At 35.9% G+C, this 23,688-nt stretch overlaps 1 protein-coding gene across 17 annotated transcripts in view; it reads left to right on the top strand.

The window, feature by feature from the left end:
- dgkza (diacylglycerol kinase, zeta a) overlaps nt 1-21,778 on the top strand; it is a 117,889-nt gene extending 96,111 nt beyond the window's left edge. For 15 of the 17 annotated variants that reach the window (XM_089129455.1, XM_039688020.2, XM_039687942.2 and 12 more), the window contains 5 exons: nt 8,727-8,776; nt 10,952-11,072; nt 14,546-14,582; nt 14,833-14,932; nt 18,250-21,778. In XM_089129455.1, the coding sequence (XP_088985581.1) occupies nt 8,727-8,776; nt 10,952-11,072; nt 14,546-14,582; nt 14,833-14,932; nt 18,250-18,366 (425 nt within the window). In that variant the 3' untranslated portion in view covers nt 18,367-21,778. The remainder of the gene's footprint in view (nt 1-8,726; nt 8,777-10,951; nt 11,073-14,545; nt 14,583-14,832; nt 14,933-18,249) is intronic. The other 2 variants (XM_089129453.1, XM_089129452.1) reach the window with 1 other exon arrangement.
- Nucleotides 21,779-23,688: the final 1,910 nt, after the last annotated feature.

The following is a 23,688-nucleotide window of genomic DNA, read 5'->3' as shown; positions in this document are numbered from 1 at the left end:
GAAAATTAAAAGAGTGATAAATGAATTGATTCACTTACAAGAAAAACAGACTCGGATAGTTTTGACTCACCCTCTATGAGAACATAAAACCCTGAAACACTAGTATCAGAACACATCATCATCACCCCTTGCTATCATTCCTGAAGACGACGTATTTAATTCACCGAGAGATACAAATCAATCGTTACATTATTTAACAATTGTTTGTATCGATATAATTGAGATTGTTTATCTGTTTTACAAATGTAAATTTATCTATAGGCCTATCATAATTATGTGTTTTAAGATGATTATTGTTTTCTGATGTTAAATAAAAGAAACAAAAGAATGACGATCATTTAATTATTATTATTTAATACATCCTAATGGACTGGATTAGGATTGCATGTTGTATAGGTTTTATGATCTCAGACATGACTGCAACATTTTTAAAAAACAATTTATTTAAACAATATATTGATATACAGTACATTGAAGCGAGCGTTAAACAATAGGTAAAAGTAAAACGATAGTAATGACACTAAAGTTGTCTAACCAGCAAATAATTATTTTGCAGCTTGCGTTGTCTTGCTCTAGGATGTAACTGACGAGAGTATAATCATTATGCGTAGCCTACGTCACAGAATTTCTCATTTTTGAAAACAGTGAAGCACATAGATCCGTTACAAACGTACACATACAGAGAACTCCACACCCAGAACTTTTCTGAGGATTACACAGATTGGCTCGCTGGCATTAAGATACACGATCGTAACATCACTCCATGAATTTGTTAGGTCTCTTACAATCATTTAATTTTTGAGATTTGTTACACGTCTGGTATCTCCCGAGTCGTTATTCGGATCACACACAGCATCGATGATCTTATGCATCAAGACAGCCATCTGACCTCTAAAATAATCTTCAAACATAGAGTCTATGGTAGCTCTTAAACAGCACTCTTTGCTCATGGCACAGTTGAACACCGTAGGTTTGTGCGTAGCATCTTCAGAACTCAACAGGAGTCATGCTCCATCATGCTTTTAGTTAAAAGTTTTAGTTAGAAGTTTTTCAGAACAAAACTTCATGGATGTTGTAAACTTTTCCCCCTATCCTATGCTGAAAGATTCTGATCGTTCCTGGAATGTCATGTGATTGAGTCCTTGCAGCATGATCCTCCAGGTCTTGTGCGTTAACACTCTGAAGTTTGGAGGTATGGGTCAGATCCTCCATAGTGATGTCAGTCGAAGAAACACAATACATGTCATGTTCAGCTGGAATGTCATGTGATTGAGTCCTTGCTGCACGTTCCTCCAAGTCTTGTGCATTAACACTCTGAAGTTTTGGGTAATGGGTCAGATCCTCCATAGTGATGTCAGTCGAAGAAACACAATGCGTGTCATGCTCAGATATACAAGAATGTTGAAGTGTTCTTTGGTTGTCCATGTAACAATCAGACAATGTTCCTTCGACCTTTGATCGGTGAGATGTTGTAGTAGTATAGGCGTCTACGGCGGAACTCGTACTGTCCTGTTAGGTCAGCTCTGTCAGGAGGTCAGCAGCTCTGTGTCTCTGTGTGAGATCTTGAGGTCTGGTATATAAGACCGTTGGAGGGGCATGTATAGGTGGGTGTAACCGTCATGACGTCATAAACAGTGGGTGTAACTGATGTTTAGTGACTTAGTGATCAATTACAAGATTTGATTAAACATTACAAGATCAAAAACATATGTGGGTGGGATGTAACGAGTATTAAGAAAGTAGATAGAATGTATTTAATTTTGTGCATAAGTTAACTTTAACCAAATATCATGCTGTAAAACAAGATATAAATATCGCATAAAACACACCATTACCGAATTCGGTCTTGTTAAATAACTTCTTCAAACAAATATTCTTCAAACAATGTGACAAAAGTAATTTTACGATAAATCATCGTACACGGCTGCTCTGTGTTTTGTCCAGGGCACCAGACTAACTTTTTCACCTCCGTCCTGCAACCGCCCTTAAAAACAATTTGAACTATCCTAAAGTGAATCTCAACTGTCCCAAAATAAAAATGTTGTTTCTGTACTTTGTTATTATCACCCATAGCTGATAGTTAACTAAAACAACTCAGATGGCTAAAATATAATGGGTTTAGTTCAGCTGTAATGCATTAATTTGTAATTTCTCTAAAGTTTCCAAACATACTTCCAGAGAAATAATCTATTAAGTAGTTAATATGAATGATTTTAAAGTTTGAACATGCAATACAGATACAGATTTAACTACTGTGACTTAAAAAATACCTTAATTTTTGCCAAACAAAATTAATATTTATCTTGTCTGACTGTTTACGCTCATTGCATTTTACAATTGTAATGTTGTTAAGAATTTACACAACACGAAGCTTGGTTTAAATTGTTCAATTAAATTGAAAAAAGTTGTGCAAATAAATACAATAGAATAAAGATACAAATAAAGACAAATAAAGAGAAACGTTTTGAATAGGTCTATTCCAGAAACTGAATAAAGTAATCAGATGGAAATTAACAGTGGATAGTATATTAGTCCTGAATAAATTAAACACGTAGGCTATTACTGATTCCTTTAACTTAAAGGTCTCTTTTGTTGTTTTGACGACAAAATTAATGAACGACACATATGGTTGCTGTCACTTTAAGAGTCAGTGCAGGTATACTCTGTTCATTATATAGGCTACTGTCATGCATTTTATGGTTATTAAAGACAAAACCGACTATGTTTAGATTATTATACTCACGAAGACCGAAATTGACATAGTTTCGTGTGTTAAAGCAATATAATCCGTGAAAAATAACTTTTGTTACTGGCCATCTGTTTATGGGGCGATTTTGAATGTGCGCATCCCAGAGAGCGCGCGAGCGCTGGTTAGTTTAAAATCGCTTGAATGTTAAACTGGTAATACTAAAAATACGTACAACAAATGGTAAACTTCATTCAATGCAATGCTGGCCCGATTGTGCAAGTGAATATTCCGTCATGTCCCACCCTGGGGCACGTTGATTTTGTAATCTGTGTGCATTACGATTGTGGGGATATCCCCCATTATAAATAGGAGACCTGCGGGGATGATTAGAATTATGCGTATATCCGTGCCGAAATTCGTTTAAAATGGGTTTAAGCATTTTATCTGTCCTTGTAAAGGATATGGATAAAAATCAGAGATTATGTTTGCACAACAGGTATGAAGATGCGTTTAGTTTTAACTCAAGCTTTAAATGGGTACATCTCACAGTGCAATAGTCAGGAGTGATTCTGTGGTAATGTAAAAACACTTACTTTTTGTGTTAATACTTTGTGTGATTCAGCATCATAGAAGATTCTCAAACAGAAATACACATTGTAAATGTTTACTATAACTTATGGGATGATCAGAGGGGTGTTTTGTTTATGTCAACTTAAACAATTTGTATTGTTGTTGTAAGTCTTCACCTAAAACACGTACAATCTAAGAAAACAGGATGTGAACGGCGCCATCTGCTATCTGAGCAAGATGACTGTTTGCAAACTTTCGTGTATTTCTTATAAACAATGCTTTTCTTAGTGATTTCTGTATAAAGATTATGTTTTAAAGTTAATCCAATGGCTTTACAAGAGTGTAGATAGAACATTGAAATCACTAGAGTGACTAAATAAATAGGTTGGTGTGTAAATCGTGGGTGCTCCGCCGTATATTCCATGTAACGTTAAATCTTATATCCACTGCGATCAGTCAAATGAAAAATATATTTCCCGTTTGTTAATCCACTTGTTAATCCAAGTCTCCTTTAAGAAAAGAGAAGCTCTGTGAAAACCAAATCGTGGGTGCTCCGTCGTATTCCATGTAACTTAACAGTTAAATCTTATATCCACAATGATCAATCAAATGAAAAATATAATCCATATGTTCCGGTTCGTGGAGAAAACACACTAATCACGATCCTCGTCATTTTTCGGAGCTAAAAAGTTAAATCCATCAGCTTCATCAATACATCTCTCGAGAGTCTTTGGGTAACGTAAAATCCAAGTGAGGGCACGTCGCGTTTGTGGTTAGTTTGAACGGCTCTGGTTTGAACGGCCGCTGCCGAGGTATGGGAGGAGTTTACGTGTGTGTGTGTGTGTGTGTGTGTGTGTGTGTGTGTGTATGTGTGGACCAATCTGTCGCACGTTCAGGGGCGTGAATAGAGCGCGGACCAATGCGTCGTGCGTGCGTCTTCTACGGGGGCGTGTGAGGAGGCGTGGTTAGCGCGCCTCATTGCAAGGCATTAATTCTCTCATTTAAGTTCATACTCTGTCCTGAACGGACGTTTTTTAAAACAGTCCGCCGTATGACGTTGGGGGTGGACGTGTTGTACGTATGGATACCGCATGCACTGGGGTCACGTGATGTGGGAGTGTCGTGGGAGGAGTCTGCGTGTGGCTCCATGCACACATGCAAACAGTCACTATGGCTTCTCCCGGTCGAGATGAATGGACGTGTTTCGTGGGGCTCCTCATGAGGCCTTTTGGAATATCTCTAATTTTTGTAAACGTAAGTCTGTAATGAAAAACTGTCTTGTTTGACTTTTTCTGTAAAATGACCGGTCTTTGACTTTTTTCACATATGAATGCATTTTTAAAAACTGTTTTAAAGGTTTTAACATTTACATATGTATGAAACAGTGTATTTTTAATGAAACACTGAAAGATATTATAACAAATGTATTTTAGAAAACTTTTTTAATAGAACACTAAAAGATATTACAACCTTATTGTATTTGAAACTTGTAATATGTGTTATAGTTTTAAACACTGTTTTGTAAAACGTACGTCTTTTAAAAAATGGTTTAGAAAAACAGTTTTCTTTAATGAAAAACCCATTTGTTTGACTTTTTTTCTGTAAAATGTCCGATCTTTAAACTGTTTTAAAGGTTTTTAACATAAAATATATATGAAGCCGTGTATTTTTAATGAAACAGTAAAAGATATTACTAATATAACAAATGTATTTTAGAAAACTTTTTTAATAGAACACTAAAAGATATTACAACCTTATTGTATTTGAAACTTGTAATATTTGTTATAGTTTTAAACACTGTTTTGTAAAACGCAAGTCTTTTAAAAAATAATGGTTTAGGAAAACAGTTTTCTTTAATGAAAAAACCCACTTGTTTGACTTTTTTCTGTAAAATGGCCGTTCTTTGACTTTTTAATGCATTTTTAAACTGTTTTAAAGGTTTTTAACATAAAATATATATGAAGCCGTGTATTTTTAATGAAACACTAAAAGATATTACTAATATAACAAATGTATTTTATAAAACTTTTTTAATAGAACACTAAAAGATATTACAACGTTATTGTATTTGAAACTTGTAATATTTGTTATAGTTTTAAACACTGTTTTGTAAAACGTAAGTCTTTTAAAAAATAATGGTTTAGGAAAACAGTTTTCTTTAATGAAAAACCCACTTGTTTGACTTTTTTTTTTTTTGTAAAATGTCCGATCTTTGACTTTTTAATGCATTTTTAACTGTTTTAAAGGTTTTTAACATAAAATATATATGAAGCCGTGTATTTTTAATGAAACACTAAAAGATATTACTAATATAACAAATGTATTTTAGATAACTTTTTTAATAGAATACTAAAAGATACAACGTTATTGTATTTGAAACTTGTAATATTTGTTATAGTTTTAAATATTGTTTGTACAACTTCAAGTCTGTGTAAAAGATTTTTCTTTTAATAAAAATCACTAAACCTATTTGTTTTATGTCGTCCTTAAAGAATGAAAATGTATTGTTTTTCCACCATTTTGTACATTTTTTGGTATTAATGGTTGTAGAATTGGGAGGAGCTACAAGGACGCTCCTCCTCTAATCCTGCGTGAAGAGGCGGGAACTTTCTATTTCCACGCCCATCTTCATCACGTGTTGTGGGAGGGATCTAAGAGGCGGAGCCTGAGTCTGGTCACAGTACAGAGGTTCGAGATGTCATTGCTCTCTCTGACTTCGGCCTGTTAGGACGTGCTTTCTTGGGCTCCCGGGATTACATTTACACAACTTTGAACCGGATAACTTTTGGAATATCTCTAAAGTTTTGGATATATACCTTTGGGATAATCCTTGCTGTTGGATATACCTTTTGGATAACCGCTGCTGTCGGATAAATCTTTGGAGGTGATTAATCTTTAAACGGGATAATTTTGTTCTTCTTTCACCAACAAAACAGAACGTAAGTCAGTTTTTATGTTTTTAAGTTTTGATATCCTTTAATAATTGTTTGATGTAATGTAAATACACGCTGTTTTAATACACATTTTGATAACATTTATTAATTATTTATTTTTACGTCTAAACAATTTAACATTTTAGTGTTTGAACATCGATAATTATTGTTATAATCAATATTATTTAATACTTTTAAACGGTGTGTAATTGTGTAAAAGTACAACTTTTGCTTCAAAAATGTTATTTTTGTGAATGAAAACTTTTTAAAACAGATGATTTATTTAAAAATGGAGTAATTTACTAAATAACGTGTAAAGGGAAAGACCTGTACTGCGTTTTAATGATATAAATTGACTAAATGGTTTTAAACAATGTGTGTAAAAGGACCATTGTTTAATAAATAATAAAAAAACATAACCTATATCTGTTTTCTGTCATCATTAAAGTTTGAAAATGTATTGTTTTTCCATCATTTTGAACATTTTTACATTGAACAAGACAGGTGTAACAGGTGTACAACAGGTGTCCAGTTCGGTACTGGGTCGGATGGGGTTCCGTATCGTGGGAAAATTTTCCCACGATCACGTGACCAGTCCAGAAGTGGTGGTGGTGGTGAGGGGTGTTGGTGGGTGGTAAGAGGAGGGGAGACCGTGGGAATTTCCCACGGTCACGCGGTCAGACCGGAAGTGAGCGGGAGGGGTAAAAAAGGGGCGTGGCTTATTTTTATGAGGGCAATAAATCACTCAAAGTGGCATAAAGTGCCCTGTACTCTCTCTATTGCAAAGCTTTGAACACATATTTAGCATATTGAGACTGAAGCCTCTGAGCCAGCATCAGCAAATGTGATTAACACCCGTAATTAAAATCGTATTTCTACTCCCTTTTAAACTGTCTGCTCCAGAATAAAACAACCAGAACATCATCTTGTGTAACTCTGAATAACTGAATATTAAACAAAAATTCATAAGCGATTTGTGCATGCAGGCAGTTTATGAATAATTATACCTTTAAGTAATAATGGAGTCATCAATTGTCATGAGGAAACTGACTCTAGTATTTGCACATTTTCTGGTATCACAGCTTTACAAATCTTCTTAAAAATAATTCTTCGCCTTTTGTTTTTTTATTCTTATGCCATAGTTTTCACACATCTGGTCACATTTCAGATTGGTAGATTCAGACTTTTAAGTTTACAACTATTAATGTAACATTTTACAGGTGAAATTTGAATATTCTGCAAAGTTTATTTATTTCAGCAATTGAACTTAAAAGGTGAAACTAATATATTACAGAGACTCATTACATCCTAAGTGAGATATGTCAAAACCACAAATTGTGAAAAGGTTTTAGTAAGCTGTAAGCCATAATCATCATAATTATAACAAATAAAGGCTTGATATATCTCCCTTTGCATGTAATGAGTCTCTGTAATATATTAGTTTCACCTTTTAAGTTCAATTGCTGAAATAAATGAACTTTTTTTTGCACGATATTCACATTTTTTGAGTTTCACCTGTATTTAACAAAATTTAAATGGTCTGTAAATCCATCACAAATCCATCTTCCAAACCATAATTTCACTACTGTAAGCCTATAATAGTTATATTTATTTTAGAGCTGTCGGGTGGATTTAGCAGGAACCTCGATACTTCAATCATTCATCCTCGCGTGTTCATGTCAAGTCTGTAAATGAAGGAAAGAAGGTCAGGTTATTACAGTGTAAGTTGTCGAAGTAGCCTGAAGCCACAAATAACCCTTAAACTGAAAGGTGACCGTTTTATCAGAGGGAAAGCGACAATGCATGTAAGAAAACATGAATGAACAGCAGGCAACAATTTCCCTATAAATAGCCTATTAGCCTAGTTGAAATAGTTTCCACTGTTTACCTTATATAATATGAATATATGTTTTTTTTAGACCAATTGTTTTCAATGAGACAAAACAAAATATGCTTTAAAGCTACTTGCCTGCTCGTAAGACATTTTTTTGCATATCCATCTTTCTTTTTTTTCTTCATTGGTTTATTTATTTATTTGGAGTGGGGGAGGCTCAAGTTTTGATGTTGTTAGTGACATTTGCACTCATAAGACGATCGTCTGTAAACATGGGCACAGTGGTGCGCCTCAAGCTATCAGATTCATCTGCACAGAATAGCAGGAGCCGAAGCACAACTCACACAATCACAAAAACAATGTTCCATAAAAATATATATACACATAAAAAAGAAAAACTTATACTGTTCTGGTCACATTTCATCTTAGTAAATCTCCTGCTTTAATTCCACATAAGTAATAACATCAAAATAATTTCAAGATCAATTAAGGTGGCCTCCATTAACTCTGGAGAAGTCTCCAATGCTGATTACATATTTTTCACACATCTGATCACATTACATTTTGGTAAACAGTCTGCTTTAATCATTAAGTAAAAATGATCAAAACAAGTTTAAGATCAGATAATTGACAAAAACTGTATAAAAAAGAAAAAAATATGCTCAAATCTCCATTAATAAAGTACTTTCTTGTTTAACAGTGTCAGCAGACAATCTAATCGAATGTGTGAAAATGAAGGACCACCAGAAGGTAAGAGCATAATTTGAATACATTAAGCACATAAACAACCTCACCCTTTCACCTTCTAGGTTCATCAGACTTTTGACACATTTTTATTTTTTATGTACAAATTGACTTGAAAGAACATGCATATCATTTGAGTATAGCTCGAATGTTGTGTTTTACAGTAATTTAAAATGCAAGAAAGCAATCCGTGTGCTTTTTGTACTCGGCCTAAAGGATATTTTGTCGTCTCTAACGCTGGACTGACCTCACCATTAAATGTCAAGAGAGCGGAGGCGGAACCAGATAAATGATCCTGCATATTCTCTTGACCTTTCACTGGTTCTTAGTTTCTATGGTGACCAAACAGGCTTTCCCCAGAATGATAATCTCTCACATCCAGCCCTAAACCTGTTCTGGTACAGAGTAGAGAAGCAAGGACTTTTCAAATAATAATGAGTACACCACAACCCTTACCTGTCCCAATGCGTTTTCTTTAAATTAAGCTTCTCTGTGTCCTTACAGCTAGACTATTGAGTAGTAAACACTCTCTCTGACATTGGTATCTTCATCGGTAACACTTTACAATACAGGTGCACTAATAAGAATTAATTCATGTTTAACTTAAGCATTAATTAATTATTACTGCATCAGCAACTAATAAATAGTCTATATGATTAACAGATTAAGTAATAAATGAATTGCTATCAATTAAATGTGTCATCATGTATTATTCCTTAACAACATAGTTTATTAACTAATAGTGTAAACGAATGTGTTAATTACCACAATTAGTCAACGCTATGCACTTTTATTTATGCACTGATTGAATTAATCATTTGCTAATGATTTGCAAAGGTATCATGTTATGACTTTACTTGTTGAGGCACATGATTCTTAACTAATTGTTAAGTAATATGGCATTATGGTTATGGTTTTTGTCATTGGGCAGTTGCACATGCAGTGAGTGCAATGTCAGAGAGTGTTTGAAGGATGGGTAAGTTGGGCCGCCCACAAATATCACCACACCAGAATACTGACGCTGTTACACTGTGTTTAAACTGGACGAGAGACCATTACAGCTGTCTACACCTGACATGACAGACCATTGCAAGTCCATTTGTCCTTCTATCAGAAGTAGCGCAAGAGTGCTCGGAGTACGTCAGAAATAGAGTGGCATCGGTTTACTGTCAAGGTTTGATGCGACGTGTAGCATAGTGTGTTGTATCCAGTGTTGTATCACTGATTATAATGGGTTCTAGTTTCTTTGTCCGGTCTAGACACAGTGTTATGAAATAGCAGAGCCCGGCCGCATATTCTCAGTGTTCTTCCTTTAAATCCTAGAGCTCAAGCTTAACCTGACACATGTGCCCTGAACTGTTGGATACAGCGGTTCATCTGCCACCGTGCAATCTAGAGGTAGAAGGCAGAAATTGAAATCCATTGTGTAGATGTCAAAATAAGTTAATAGTCATGTGCCTAAACAAGTAAAGTCATAACATAATGATACCTTTGCAAATCATAAGCTATTGATTAATTAAAGCAAATCGGAAGTTAAAGTGCATTGCACTGACTAATTGTGGTAATTAACACATTCATTAACACACTATTAGTTAATCAAATATGTTACAAAGAAATTAATACACAATGACACTTTGAATTAATAGCAGTTTATGTATTACTTAATCTATTAATCATATAGACTCATTATTAGTTGCTGATGCAGTAATAATTAATTGATGGTTTAGTTCTTCATTCGTCATACATTTACTCATGATTATCTGTGCATTAGTTAAACATGAATTAATGCATCCCGTGCATTAAAGTGTTACCAATTGATCATCATCCAAATGAAAACTGGCGAATAAAGAACCTCTGATTATACTAGACTCACTGGACTAATGATAATGCCAGTATAAACTCACTGTGGTGCAAGAGTCCTGGCAGATTTTGGGCTTTATCGCACCGAAAGGTCCGTTGAACCTATTGAGACTGTCACGTTTGCTATCAGCCTTCAGCCAAACTTGTGCTTTTCTCCTTGAGCACAGTGTTTGAATTACTATGCAAACACTTTGGAAAAATTAATGAGCCTCAGTGATCCATGTGGCTTACCATAATGATGCTCTCTCTATGGTTTGCCATTGTTTGGGGATGTGTTTATCTCAGTGTTGGTTTGTTTAACTGGCAGCTTTTTCTATGCAGTTGAAGGAGCTGCATAAGATGGGGGCAGACCTGTGTGTGCGGGACCCTGTGGGCCGTACCCTACTGCACTATGCTGTGGAAGTGGGCAGCAAGGAGATTGTCAGATACATCATTGATAATGGTAAATGATCACATAACACATGTCTGTAACAATTTAAAAATGTATCTGGCATCCACAGAATGTCTTTGTCGCTGCAGGTTTTTTTGCCTCTTGTTCTTTCTTTTGAATGATCATTGTAAAATATGTGGAGTAGATCTTTGAGAGAGTATGCTGACAATAGCTGCGTTTCCATTACCCTTCAATTTGCGCAAATTGAAATTGCGAAATGAAAATATGCTCAATGGAAACACGTCAATTTCGCAAAAACTCCCTTTTATCGCAAAAAAGTTTTTACGCTCACATGAGGAGGTTTTTCAGGCAATTCGAAAAAGGATTTTTTTCGCAAAACTGCAATGGAAACGGATTTTGCGCATAAAGGACGCTTTTACCCAAAAAAGGAACAAAGCAATTCGTCACATCTCATCAGTACAGGTTGGACAACAATAATAATAGAGCTAAGATTATCACAAATAAACACTCGATTTTGACCAATATCAAAGAGTGTGTGCGGAGTTTGGAGCACGCACTGGATGGCAGACAGTCGCGGGCGCACCGTGAAAACTTTCATTTTCCCATCAACAGTGGAATAAATACTCCATCATTTTTGGTTACACAGAAAATAATAATACATTATATTTGCAAACTAATTTTATTTGCGTAATGTCACAATAACAAGAAAACGTTATGCTTTTGGAAAATAAAATAAAACAATCAGGTGCGCTTTATGATCTTCATGAACTGGAGTGCGAGAACTGAAACAATAGCCTTTACAGACTAAAGCTTTAAATGTCCACTTTAAAAAGAACAAATTCAAATCGTCAGCTAATACCTTCTGATTATGTAATCCGTATGAAAGGTGGAGCTCTCTCCGGAGATTGTTTTTAGCTCGTTATTTTTTCAGACGCATTTAATAACTCACCTATACAGCACTGCGTGACAAATATCATAAATATCCAGGTTCTAATTTGGCCTTAGAAAACCAGTAAAATCTACATTTTTTTTCCCATATTAATTTGTGAATATTTTAAATGTTTTAAAGGGGGTAAAAAGTCATAAACAAATATCTGAAAATTCGTTGAGATGTATATAGCGCAGCATTGGTGTGGTCAAACTAAAATGTTGGTGTTCAACTTTGCATTTTAAAAATATAACAACCGTTCATTTTTCGTTTTGCAACGACCATTTGGGACACAATACGAGATAGAGTTCTTTATTAAATTCATTAAAAAAAGAAACAATAATTACAGGAATAGCCTCTCTAAACCTCAAAGAAATCCCATCAAGACATTGAAGCAGAAATAAGGGAGAAACATCAGGAACGCCGTGTCTTTCCCTGCCATTAATGCTTGGATAACACACCACGTCTCCTTCCATTAATAATAATAATGTCTAGTGCGGTGCATGTCTGTGTTATAGGTTATGAACCTACCAACATCCGTTGCCTTGATTTTTGGAATGACTTATCGCAAGAAGGAAAAAATAAGACGTTTTAGTCACATAACACCGTCATTTTGCAATAGTTTTTCATCGACGTTTGGAAAATATCGCAAAAAAATTTTTGCGCAAATCTGTAATGAAAACGCGCCTAATGTGAGTTTTACTTTACTCTTTCAATTTCAAATGAGCTTTATTAACATGGCTGTGTAGCACAATATATATATATATATATATATAGCATAGTAAATAAATAAATATCCATCTACATTAAATCGGGTCTTTCAGTGAATTAACCATATCTAACATTGTGAACAGCTTACACATATTTAGCAGTAGAGTTGCAGTTGTTCTATCATCTTCTCTAAGGCAATTTCTCTTAAATTGTGGTATATAGGACTGATGAGGACGAAGTGTCTCTCATCCTCTGTTTGGTGTAGATTACAGTGTCTACTGAACCCTTGCTCTCTCTGTGTCCATGTTTCTGTATGCTTTCCTTTTTTCTATTTCTAGATCATAGTCACTTAATTTGTATCTGGGGAGGGTTTGTCTTCCTTTAAATAATTGGTCAATTTAGGGGTTCTATTTAGGGTTGAATAAAAAAAAAAATCAATTTGACCACCAAAATAGACCCCAATGTTAGTGTTTTGTCAAGAGTAACTTTTCGATTTTGTCAATTTCTTTGATAAAAGTTTTGGGGGGTAGCTGTATTCAGTCGAGAGTTGAGTTTAATGGACTAGCATGAAGATCATGTGTTTAGAGTCTGGTTTCATTGGGGAGGAGGCCTTTTATATTGAAATGAATCAGGATGGACTGATGGAGTTGATGCCAAAACTGAACACATCATTTCTAGACCTCAATGTTCAACTGGTACAAGCCTACTTCATCCCTGCAGGCATCAATGGAAATCTAATTCTCTGGCAATTTCTATGAGAAAATTTTAAATGAAATTGTATCCCAATTTAAAACTGTTAGATCCCCAAATTCTCATCTATATAAAATAATTTGTTTTATTATTGAATTATATAATTGTATCCACGTATTAGTGGGTAATTTTATTTGACTGACTTTATAGCATAAAAATCCCTCAGTGATTTGATAGCCAGACGTTAGCCTCCCAAAGAGCTGATGTCGATGCCCAGATAAATATAGCTACTGCTGTAGGATCTGCTGTCCTTTATAACCATGACTCTGGTTTTGTCCAGATTGACTGTCAAAGCACTTGTGACAGACAGTGCTGTTCCAGTTCTTTTTCAGTTTAGTTCCAGGTTTTAGTTCCCATGAGGATCATATGTAGTAAAATGTCATTTTCATTCTCTATCATAATGTTTCTTCATTTAAATTCTTTTTTACAGTTAATTCCACGTTTTGAATTTTTTCCCCGTTTTCACAGACAAGACTTAAACTATATTCCCAGACTAAAATGCATGTTTGTTCTGTTTTAACTGAAAGCAACTTGCACTGGCATATCTTAAAATATATATTAGTGCCATTTTTTTTGCCTCAAGATGCACATCAGTAATATTTTTTTACTACTTAACTACTCAAATGTCCTAATTAAATTAAGGCCTAATCCTTAATCTACTGACTTGAATCCCCACCCCAGACAAACATGCATGATTTTGTTTGTTTACAAAACTAGTATACATTTTTGGACGCACCTACTTATTCTTTACTATTTTTCTAAAGTGTGAAAGGTAGTAATAATATAATCATAAACACTATGACAAATGGATTATCTTATATTTTAGATTCTACAAAATAGCCACCCTTTGTCACCGTTTGTCTCTGTCCAGGCCTTTAGATCAACAGGTCTCTGAACGTAGACGGATTCAGGTGTGTCCAAACTTCTGACTGGAGTTGTTTGCTACTTTGCTTTCAATTGCTGTTATGCCCATTATCTGTGGTGTGTAGGGGGTTGATGTGTGAAGCAGGTCATCTCCCTCTCCCACGCAAGCTTTTTACAGCTCTTCATTAAGCAACACACCATCACCTCAGGGCACATGCTTTAGTGCGGTTGCAAGGTTTAATTTTTATTTTTTTCTCTCTTTTTTCCACAGCACCCACCGATATTCTGGATGTAACGGAGAGAGAAAAGTGAGGCCTGTTCTGTCATTTTGTAATGCACATTGATGCCATTTGATATTTTTGTCTGTTGACAGGAAAGGTTCAGGCTTTTGTTTTATGACAGTATAGTCAGGCCTGGCTCACTCAAAAGCTTTTTCGGGAATTATCTTGAGATTAATTTTTAACACCCTGTTTATTTCTCCAACTTGTTTTTCTATATTCTTCTCTTTCTGTCTGTTCTTTTTTTCTCTCTCTCGCTGTCTCTTTACTTTTTATTCAGCGGAGAGACGGTGTTGCACAAAGCGGCCTCGTTGTGTCATAGGACAATCTGCCATTACCTAGTGGAGGCGGGAGCATCTCTCATGAAGACAGACTTACAGGTGAGATGGACATGTAGAGAAAGACAGTTCTTGTTGGATGGTAGATAAGTCAAAGGGTTATTTAACCCCATTCCAAGCCCATAAGACATGGTTAATCTTTAAGTTAACACATCATATAAAGCAATTGTATCTCTTCACAAGACTTGGATTAAACTGCTCGATTTCAGGATGCCTTTATGACCTAAGTTTTAGTTTGCTGAACTTTCAATGGAGGGACAGAAATCGCTCTTAATAAAAAAACATCTTAATTTGCGTAGAAGATCTTCTAAACAAAGTCTTGGGGGTATAGAAGGACATAAAGAGCGAGTGAATGATGACATTTTTGGCTAAAACATCCCTTCAATGTTTTTAGAGGTCTACTTACAAACACAGAATGAAGCCTCATGACCAGGGCTGCCTTTCCCAAAAACATTTTAAACCTAAATTGATCATAGAACAATTGCCACCAGTGATCTCTATGATCAACTTGGGCTGAGTTTCCCAAAAGCATTTTAAAGGATTAGTTCACTTTTGAAAAAACTTTTGCTGATAATTTACTCACCCCCATGTCATCCAAGATGTCCATGTCTTTCTTTCCTCAGTCGAAAAGAAATTAAGGTTTTTGATGAAAACATTCCAGGATTTTTCTCCATATAATGGACTTCAATGGGAACCAGACGGTCCGAGGTCCAAAAGACAGTTAATAACAGTTTCAGATGCAGCTTCAAATGTCTTTAAACGACACCAGACGATGAATAAGGGTCTTATCATGCGAAACGATCGGTTATTTCAAAACTTATTCCAAAAATGTAACTTTTCTAAGGACAAATGCTAGCCTTGCTCTATTCTGTGAGGCGCCTTTGTAACGTCACGTAATACGTAATTACGTTCAAAAGGTCACGGGCGACGTAGCCAGAAGTACAGAGTCAGAGTGTTTACAAGTTGAACGCATAGGTTGAACGTGCAAACTAACTCAAACGCCGTTTACAAAAAGGGAATTAAAAGGTAAAATGTCGGACGATTTTGACTCTGTACTTCCGGCTACGTCGCCCGTGACCTTTTGAACGTAATTACGTACTACATGACGTTGCAAACGCGCCTCACCGAATAGAGCAAGGCTAGCATTTGTCCTTAGAAAAGTTACATTTTTGGAATAAGTTTTGAAATAACCGATCGTTTCGCATGATAAGACCCTTATTCATCGTCTGGTGTCGATTAAAGACATTTGAAGCTGCATCTGAAACTGTTATTAACTGTCTTTTGGACCTCGGACCGTCTGGTTCCCATTGAAGTCCATTATATGGAGAAAAATCCTGGAATGTTTTCATCAAAAACCTTAATTTCTTTTCGACTGAGGAAAGAAAGACATGGACATCTTGGATGACATGGGGGTGAGTAAATTATCAGCAAAAGTTTTTTCAAAAGTGAGCTAATCCTTTAAGCCTACTGTATGTCTGATGCTGACAAAAACAGAAGGGGAAATAATGTCATAGCTTTGAGTATATCTATTGACATCCTTTCAGAAGTTTGTGTTTGTTATGGGAATTTAGGAAGGAATCATTTTGGTGAGCTCCGAAAACAGATTCATGCCGACCCGATTCACTGGAGACATTCGTGGCTTTTGGATCTGCCTCATTTTGGTTGCAGCCCTCCAGCTGGTCTGTATCCCTGAACGTCTCAGTTATTCAGTGCTGACTAAAGACCTCCACATGAAACAAGGAGCCATTCTTCCCCCCCACCAGCCCACCCTCTCCCCCGCTCACCTCCACAGAGCCAGCCAAGAGACTCAAGCTCTCCTGCAGCACTTCTGATTGGTGTACCGCAAAATTACACACAGCTGTAGACACACTACACTCTAATTACAGCCTCTCTTCTTTTCAGAAGAAACATCAATTTAAAGACTACTTATTTGAAGAGATCTGTGATTGAATGATTTTCCAAAAACACAAAAAATCTCATTTGTGGTTAGAGCTCTCAGCAGTACTATCCATCGCTCTTGCTCGCTCTCATTTTCCCCCTGTAGTTTTGTACCTTTGCACCACTGGGCCTTACTGTAAGAGTCTGATCTAAAGCTCACAGCAGTCTAACGGACATTTCCCAGCTCCCATCTGATAAATGTGTCTCCCGAGTGCAGATGCACTGTCTGACGGCCTTCAGTTCTATCTCTGTAATTATCAGTAACTCATGTGCCGTTGAGGGAGACGAGTCTGAGAACGGACCGAGACGGAGATTTTTCTCTTCGGAGGATATCCCATGATTTTCATCTGCCCTCTTCAGGGAGACTGTCCTCCTGACAGACTCGAACTGAACAAGACCTGATTTAGTGGTGCCAATTTCCTGGACTGTGGTCTGTTGCGTTTAACAGCTCCATCAGCACTTTTCTGCTCCGCTTTCCCTCTGTTTCCATCAAATCTTAGGATCCTGGACTCATTCAATCCAGAGAACATCATATCCAGGAGAGAGTGACTCATCGTTCATTTCCCTGTGATGAAGCGCAATCCTCCTCTCCATCTCTCCTCCCTCTCCCTTTCTCTTACAGTCTATCCATCTGTCTTTATATAATAAGCATCCCCCATTATCCTTTCCATCATTTTTTTCCCTTTCCTCCTTTGTGACTTGCATGAGAATGAATGCATGCTGGTTTTTAAAAGCACTATAAAAGTATGATTATATTCCTGTTCGGCATACCCCGCAGGGATCAGTATCTCAACCACAAAGCGCTTTTTTCTCCTGTGTAACTCTTAGTTCATCGTGGCTAATATTCTCCATTGTGCTTGCTACAGGACTCTGTAGTTTTTGACAGCTTTTCCAGAACTGGCTTTGTCTGCGTGTGAAAGGCTGAAAATGGAGGGTTGCAGAACCTCACTTGCGTAGTATGAAAGGGTGCTGGTGGCCGTTTGTACTGTATACTCTGAACAAAAGCAGCTTCTTCTGTGGAAGAACAATGAAAGCGCCTGGCGGGCAGTTCGAGTGCTCTCAGCTCTGTTAGGAACAGTCCAGGCCTTTCTCTCATACTCTCCGCACCGGGCCTGCCTGCAATTAACAACAATTACCGTTGAGCAATGCTGGCACTAGCAACATGGAAAAACAGAGGCGTTTTCTGAGAACGTGTTTACCATTAGAGGCTCAGTGTAATCTTTGATTTCCCTTCTTCATTGTTCATGAGAAATCTGTCTGAAAGTAACTATCCCTAATTAAGACCTGGAGCAAGCATAGATATTCTCTGTGTATTTTGCTTCAGTTGACGAAGAGCAGTTTAATTATAAGTGATGTCAACTTTCTTTTTAACTTCTCCAACATTTGATGTGTTTGAAATGAACATGTCTCTCCATTTCCAGGGCGACACTCCAAAGCATCGTGCCGAGAAAGCGAATGATGCAGAACTTGCGGCATATCTTGAGAATCGCCAGCACTACCAAATGATCCAGCGTGAAGACCAGGAGACTGCAGTTTGACCTTTGACCTCAACCAGTGTCCTCCTTTTTGTGCCAAAACAACAGTAACCAAAAAAATGTATCTCGAAACCCATCGCAGGCTCTCTGGACTGCACAAGGGGGCGAGGGGGGATTGATTCCCAGAGAGGGGAGACGTTCGGACGCTTAACTCTCTGAAGAGGTCCCTAGCTTTTTATCATCATTCTCTGAATGACCTGTTGAACTTAATGTCGTTTATTTCATTGCACTGCCAAAACATCTTAGAGTTTGTATGTCTGAAACAGGATGCAAAATTCTCTCCATGTCAATGCACTCATCAAGTTAGCTTTCTAGTTTGACAATGCTGAATGTTAGATGAACAGAATGAGGATCTCGAAGATGTCCATGGGCTGTGTGTGTGTGTGTGTGTGTGTTTGTAGATCAGGGCTAAGGTGAAGGCTCTTGCTACATGTTATGGCTGAACTTTAGTCTGGTCAGTGGTCCACAACATGAACCAGAACTCGAAACAACATTTCAACGTAGCTGACTTATTTCCTAATAACAGTAGAGCCGTTAAATAATATGATGTTAATATATAATGTAACTTTCTAGATTCTTCTGCACTGAAAGAGTTCAGGGTGGTTCAAAGACAGGAAGGTTTTCCTTGGGCCTTGGTTTTTTAGTATGAGAAGGATTTAGATCTTTTTCAGGTTTGTTTATTGGAAGGATTTTGCCTTTTCATACAGTAGATTTCTGTGCAGTTTCTAATAAGAAATTTGGTACTGTAAATGTATGCGAGTATCTTTCTGTTTAAGAGGCATTTTTGCACTGTAGCTTCGATTGCCTTCTTTATTCTATGATATGGATTTATAATTGATGTACTAAATATAGCTTCTTTCCTACAATATTTTGAAGTAAATAGATGTTTATATAATTTGTAGCTATAAAAACATATGTGTCGTCATGTTTGTATTATAAAACTCTGTAAATTAGATTTTGGTTTATTGGAGTTTCAGCATTTTTCTTAATTCTTTGTGATAAACCAACACACTCTATAAGAGTTTGTTTATTGGTTTGTTTTGTTGTGGGTTTTTTTTTTTTTCTGATGTCTTAATACAGATTTAAGATTTTAGGATGCTAATTATTTTCCTAAAAAGATAAATATTGAAAATATTTTGGCCTTCAAATGTAATGTATTTAATGATATTGGTCATTTATAATGTATTTCAGTAATTTACATCACAGAATGAAACCCTTCTTTGTCCAGAAAGGTTACTACTTCATTAATGATATGACCCACTGATTTCAAAGTTCTTTACAATAAATGTCATTATACAGGATGTATGCATATTCACAATGTATAACACATTGTATTTAGCTCAGTTCTATTCTTTCTTTGGAAAGAATTTGAAAAGTTTGAGTGTTTAAACAACCACCCATTCAACCCTTTTACCCTGACAGCTATTTGACAGGAGTCTCGATGAATGACATCACAAACCATACACACTGAACTCACTGAACTCTTACATTGGGCATGTCTTAATAAACATGGAATATGTCTTAAAGAACGATTTTTTACATTCTTACAGGGTTTTTTTTTCTCACTTTTTTATAGTGTGGAAAATTGTCCATGATTTTATTTTTTCTTTTATAATGTTTAATCTGAAACCCCAGTATAAAGGTTGATCATGTGATGTGCATAGGATAAGAACACATCTTGGTTTTGATGATTGGTGTTACTTAATAATTCCTGTAATGGAAAAGCTGCTGATGTAGTTCAGACAGACACAGGTTAACAGATGCATTCTGGGAGAGGAAAGCTGAAACTTTAATTGGCATTCAAGCTAACAGTACTTTCTATTCCATCATGCCAACTTCATTCCTTTACCAAAGAATGTTGATCATTTAATTCTACTATTTGAGATAAGCAGCCTACAGGAACCTCTCACTCTCATAGATTGGAGGGATTAAGGGACAAGTTTCAATTTCTTCATAATTATAATAATCCTAAAACTAGAGTTTTTCAGACTGATAAGCAGGACAGATTGCATAGATTTGCCCCAAATGTTTGAATTAATTTCGAAACACTTTTACATTAGCCTTTTTCTCTTATGTACTGTAATAGTTGGAACAAATGTTGTCACTTAAATCTTAGAAAGCAGTTATATTGAGTGTCGGATCTAACAAAATTCAGTTTGTTACAACTTTTTCTCTCTCTCTCTCTCTCTCTCTCTCTCTCTCTCTCTCTCTCTCTCTCTCTCTCTCTCTCTCTCTCTTCTGTAAAACTTGTAATAGATTTGGATTTTATTTGACATAGGTAACTGCCTTTAATTTCTTAGATGATGTACAAATATTTGTATGTCCACAGTTCTGTACCTGATTATTAGCAATATACATTTTGACTGGCATTGTGATGTTCTGCTGCATGAACTATCCAGAACTATTAACTCAGTGAAGTGGATATTTGAATGGCCAGTTTTATTTCTAGACTGCTTTTAGCGTATCATTCTAACACCTCTAAGGGCAAGCGAGTCCATGTCCCTGCATAAGCCCACTGTGGTCACCGAGTTATTTAGTCTGCTGTTAAGATTTTCTCACCCAGACTTTAATGATAGGTTCTTTTGTTTTGTTATTGATTCATCTACTCTTTGGCATGTTCAGAGGAGATTGCAAGTAGTTCTGGCATATTTCACTTGCTGTGATTTTTGTCCAACCAACAGATTATGGTTATGTATATTGCTTCATTATACATAATTCATACTTGCATATTTTGTCAAACAGCTATTTAGGGCTGGACTTTACATGCCCTTTCTTATTAACAGCTAAAGTTTTTAATGCATAGCTCATTTTAGCATTTCATTATCAATACTGTATGTCAGCAACCATTAATTACATGCATCTAATATGCTGTTTTACTTCTTGTAGTAGAGACACTTTTGAACATTGTCAACATTATCAATAAACACCCCTTTATACTTTATACCATATTATTACTTAAGAGATATAGATTTTTGGAGAAATTTCCGTTCTGTTATGAAAATATCTTTACTTTTACTTTCAATGGCAAAGCAATGTAATATGTATTTTGAATTTCTGAATGTGTTTTGTTGCGGTGTATTTTTAGCTGTAGAGATGCATGAGAGCAGTAAGAAGAGGAAGAACTGTCTTTTTCCTTGATTTACAGGGAAAATTATCTGACATTGACACTAATTTGTGTCTAGTTTTATTTTTATTTAATTTTTTTGCAGTGCAATGTAAAGCTAGAATTTGTTAGATGTTTTGATAATGAGAAAGCATAAAGCATAGGTTCCAGTGCAATACAATATATTGGGTTTTAAGAAATGTTTTATGAATTTTCTGTTCTGTAACAACATGTAGTCAATATTTATCTCTTCAGCGATCTTATTTTGTTACTGTCTGGTTATTAACATAATAAAGCATACTGAATATTTCATTCTGCACAGCAAGGTCATTTGTTGCTTGAAACACCTTAAAATATCGGTAACACTTTACGGTAAGTAGCTGTCATGAATTCATGTATAAATTAATGCATGAATTATGCATTATTTCTCATGAATCAACAGGAACTAACACAAGTTCAATATTTTTCATTCATGACTTCATGAATGAACAACACCTTAATTAAAACATGAACTAAGATACGCACATCATCATGAATTATGATTTTTATTACGCATGATCATGATGTTTTCTTTGTTCTATGTCTAGGTCAGTGACCTAGTCACCACTTTAGTTAAGGGGCCACACCTATGATGAAGTCATTAATAGATGAATGCTTAGTTAATGATGACTACTGTATTGGACAGACACCATAATAGACCAATCACAGCTCATAGCACACACATTCTGTTAATCAAATAAGCATTATCAATGACTTCATCAAGTGGTGACTAGGTCCTTTGAAACACTGATGAACAATGTGATATTAATGGTGGCATAACTGTGAACAAAGAAAACATCAGGATCATGCATAATCATAATTCATGATGACGTGCGTATCTTAGTTAATGTTTTAATTAAGGTGTTGTTCATTCATGAAGTCATGAATGAAAAAAGTTGAACTTGTGAACATAATTGATGCATTCATTTATACATGAATTCATGATAATTCATGTACCCTTACCGTAAAGTGTTCCCAAAATATCCTTAAAAAAAGGATATCCTAAAATATTGGACCTTGAATGGTCTTTCTGTAATTATCATTATGTGAAGAATCTTTTTAAAGTAAGAATTTTGTGGCTCAGAATCAGAATGAGATCTGATCATCAGTTGAACAGAAAGACCTCTTCAGAGTAAACAATCCTTACACCTGTTGTTAATTTTGTAATGTTCACATAGAAAAAAAAAGGTACAAAAGCTGTCACTGGGATGCAACCATTACACCTTTGTACCTACAGTATATATGCATGTGTGAGCTTTGTTTTGAGGAGCCTGTAAATAATTTGTACTCTTCTGTATTGAACACGTCAGCTCTCCCACGCGTCCACAGGTTGATGGATGTGAGGCTTTGGTGTCTGATACAGCTACTTAATTTTAATATATTAGAATCATCCTTGGAATGCATTAGTGACATTTCCCTCAGACTCTGAGACTGACTTTACTTTTGTCTTGGCAGGAGGGAGTTGCCAGCTCAGAGATGAGAGGCAGGTATTAATAAGAGAAATGCAATTGCTGTCTCTGGCTTCAGGCTGTGTGAGAGGCGTGAATTATCAGTCACTGAATGCCTGCAGTATATGGTATGAATGGATGATCCTGATGAATGAACAATACTTCTTCAGCATTTGTTAATCTCTGTTAATGTTAATGTCAACATTTACTAATACTTTATTAAAATCTTGTTCACATTAGTTAATGCACTGTGAACTAACATGAACAAACAATGAACAGCTGGCTTTGTATTAACTAACGTTAACAAATATTAACAAATAGGTTACAGTAACATTGCTTCATGTTAGTTAATCAACGCATTCTCACCCCAAGGCGTCACCTTTGACCATGCTTCAATATGGGCGATCCTACGGCGTCATCTAACTGACGCTAAAGGAAAAGCGTCATTTAGATGACGCGGGTAGATTTAGGTCTGGGGGTAGGGGTAGAGTTACACGCGATCCTATGGCGTCATAACTGACGCTGAAGGGCGCCTAAAGCGTCAGATATTGAAGCATGGTCAAATGCTTCCCAAGGTGTCAGTTAGGTGACGCCTTGGGGGTGAGAATGGGCTGAGTTAATGCATTAACTAATATTTAATAAATTAACCTCATTGTAAAGTGTTACCAAGTGAACAAATGTATATAAATGAATGTTAACCTAAAACAAATGCTGTTAAAAAACATGAATTGTTTG

Source organism: Pimephales promelas, chromosome 1 (assembly GCF_988280905.1).
Source record: "Pimephales promelas chromosome 1, fPimPro1.hap1.1, whole genome shotgun sequence".
NCBI lineage: Eukaryota > Metazoa > Chordata > Actinopteri > Cypriniformes > Leuciscidae > Pimephales > Pimephales promelas.
Note: the sequence above shows the minus strand (reverse complement) of the source record. Positions and strands in the feature narration are given on the sequence as shown.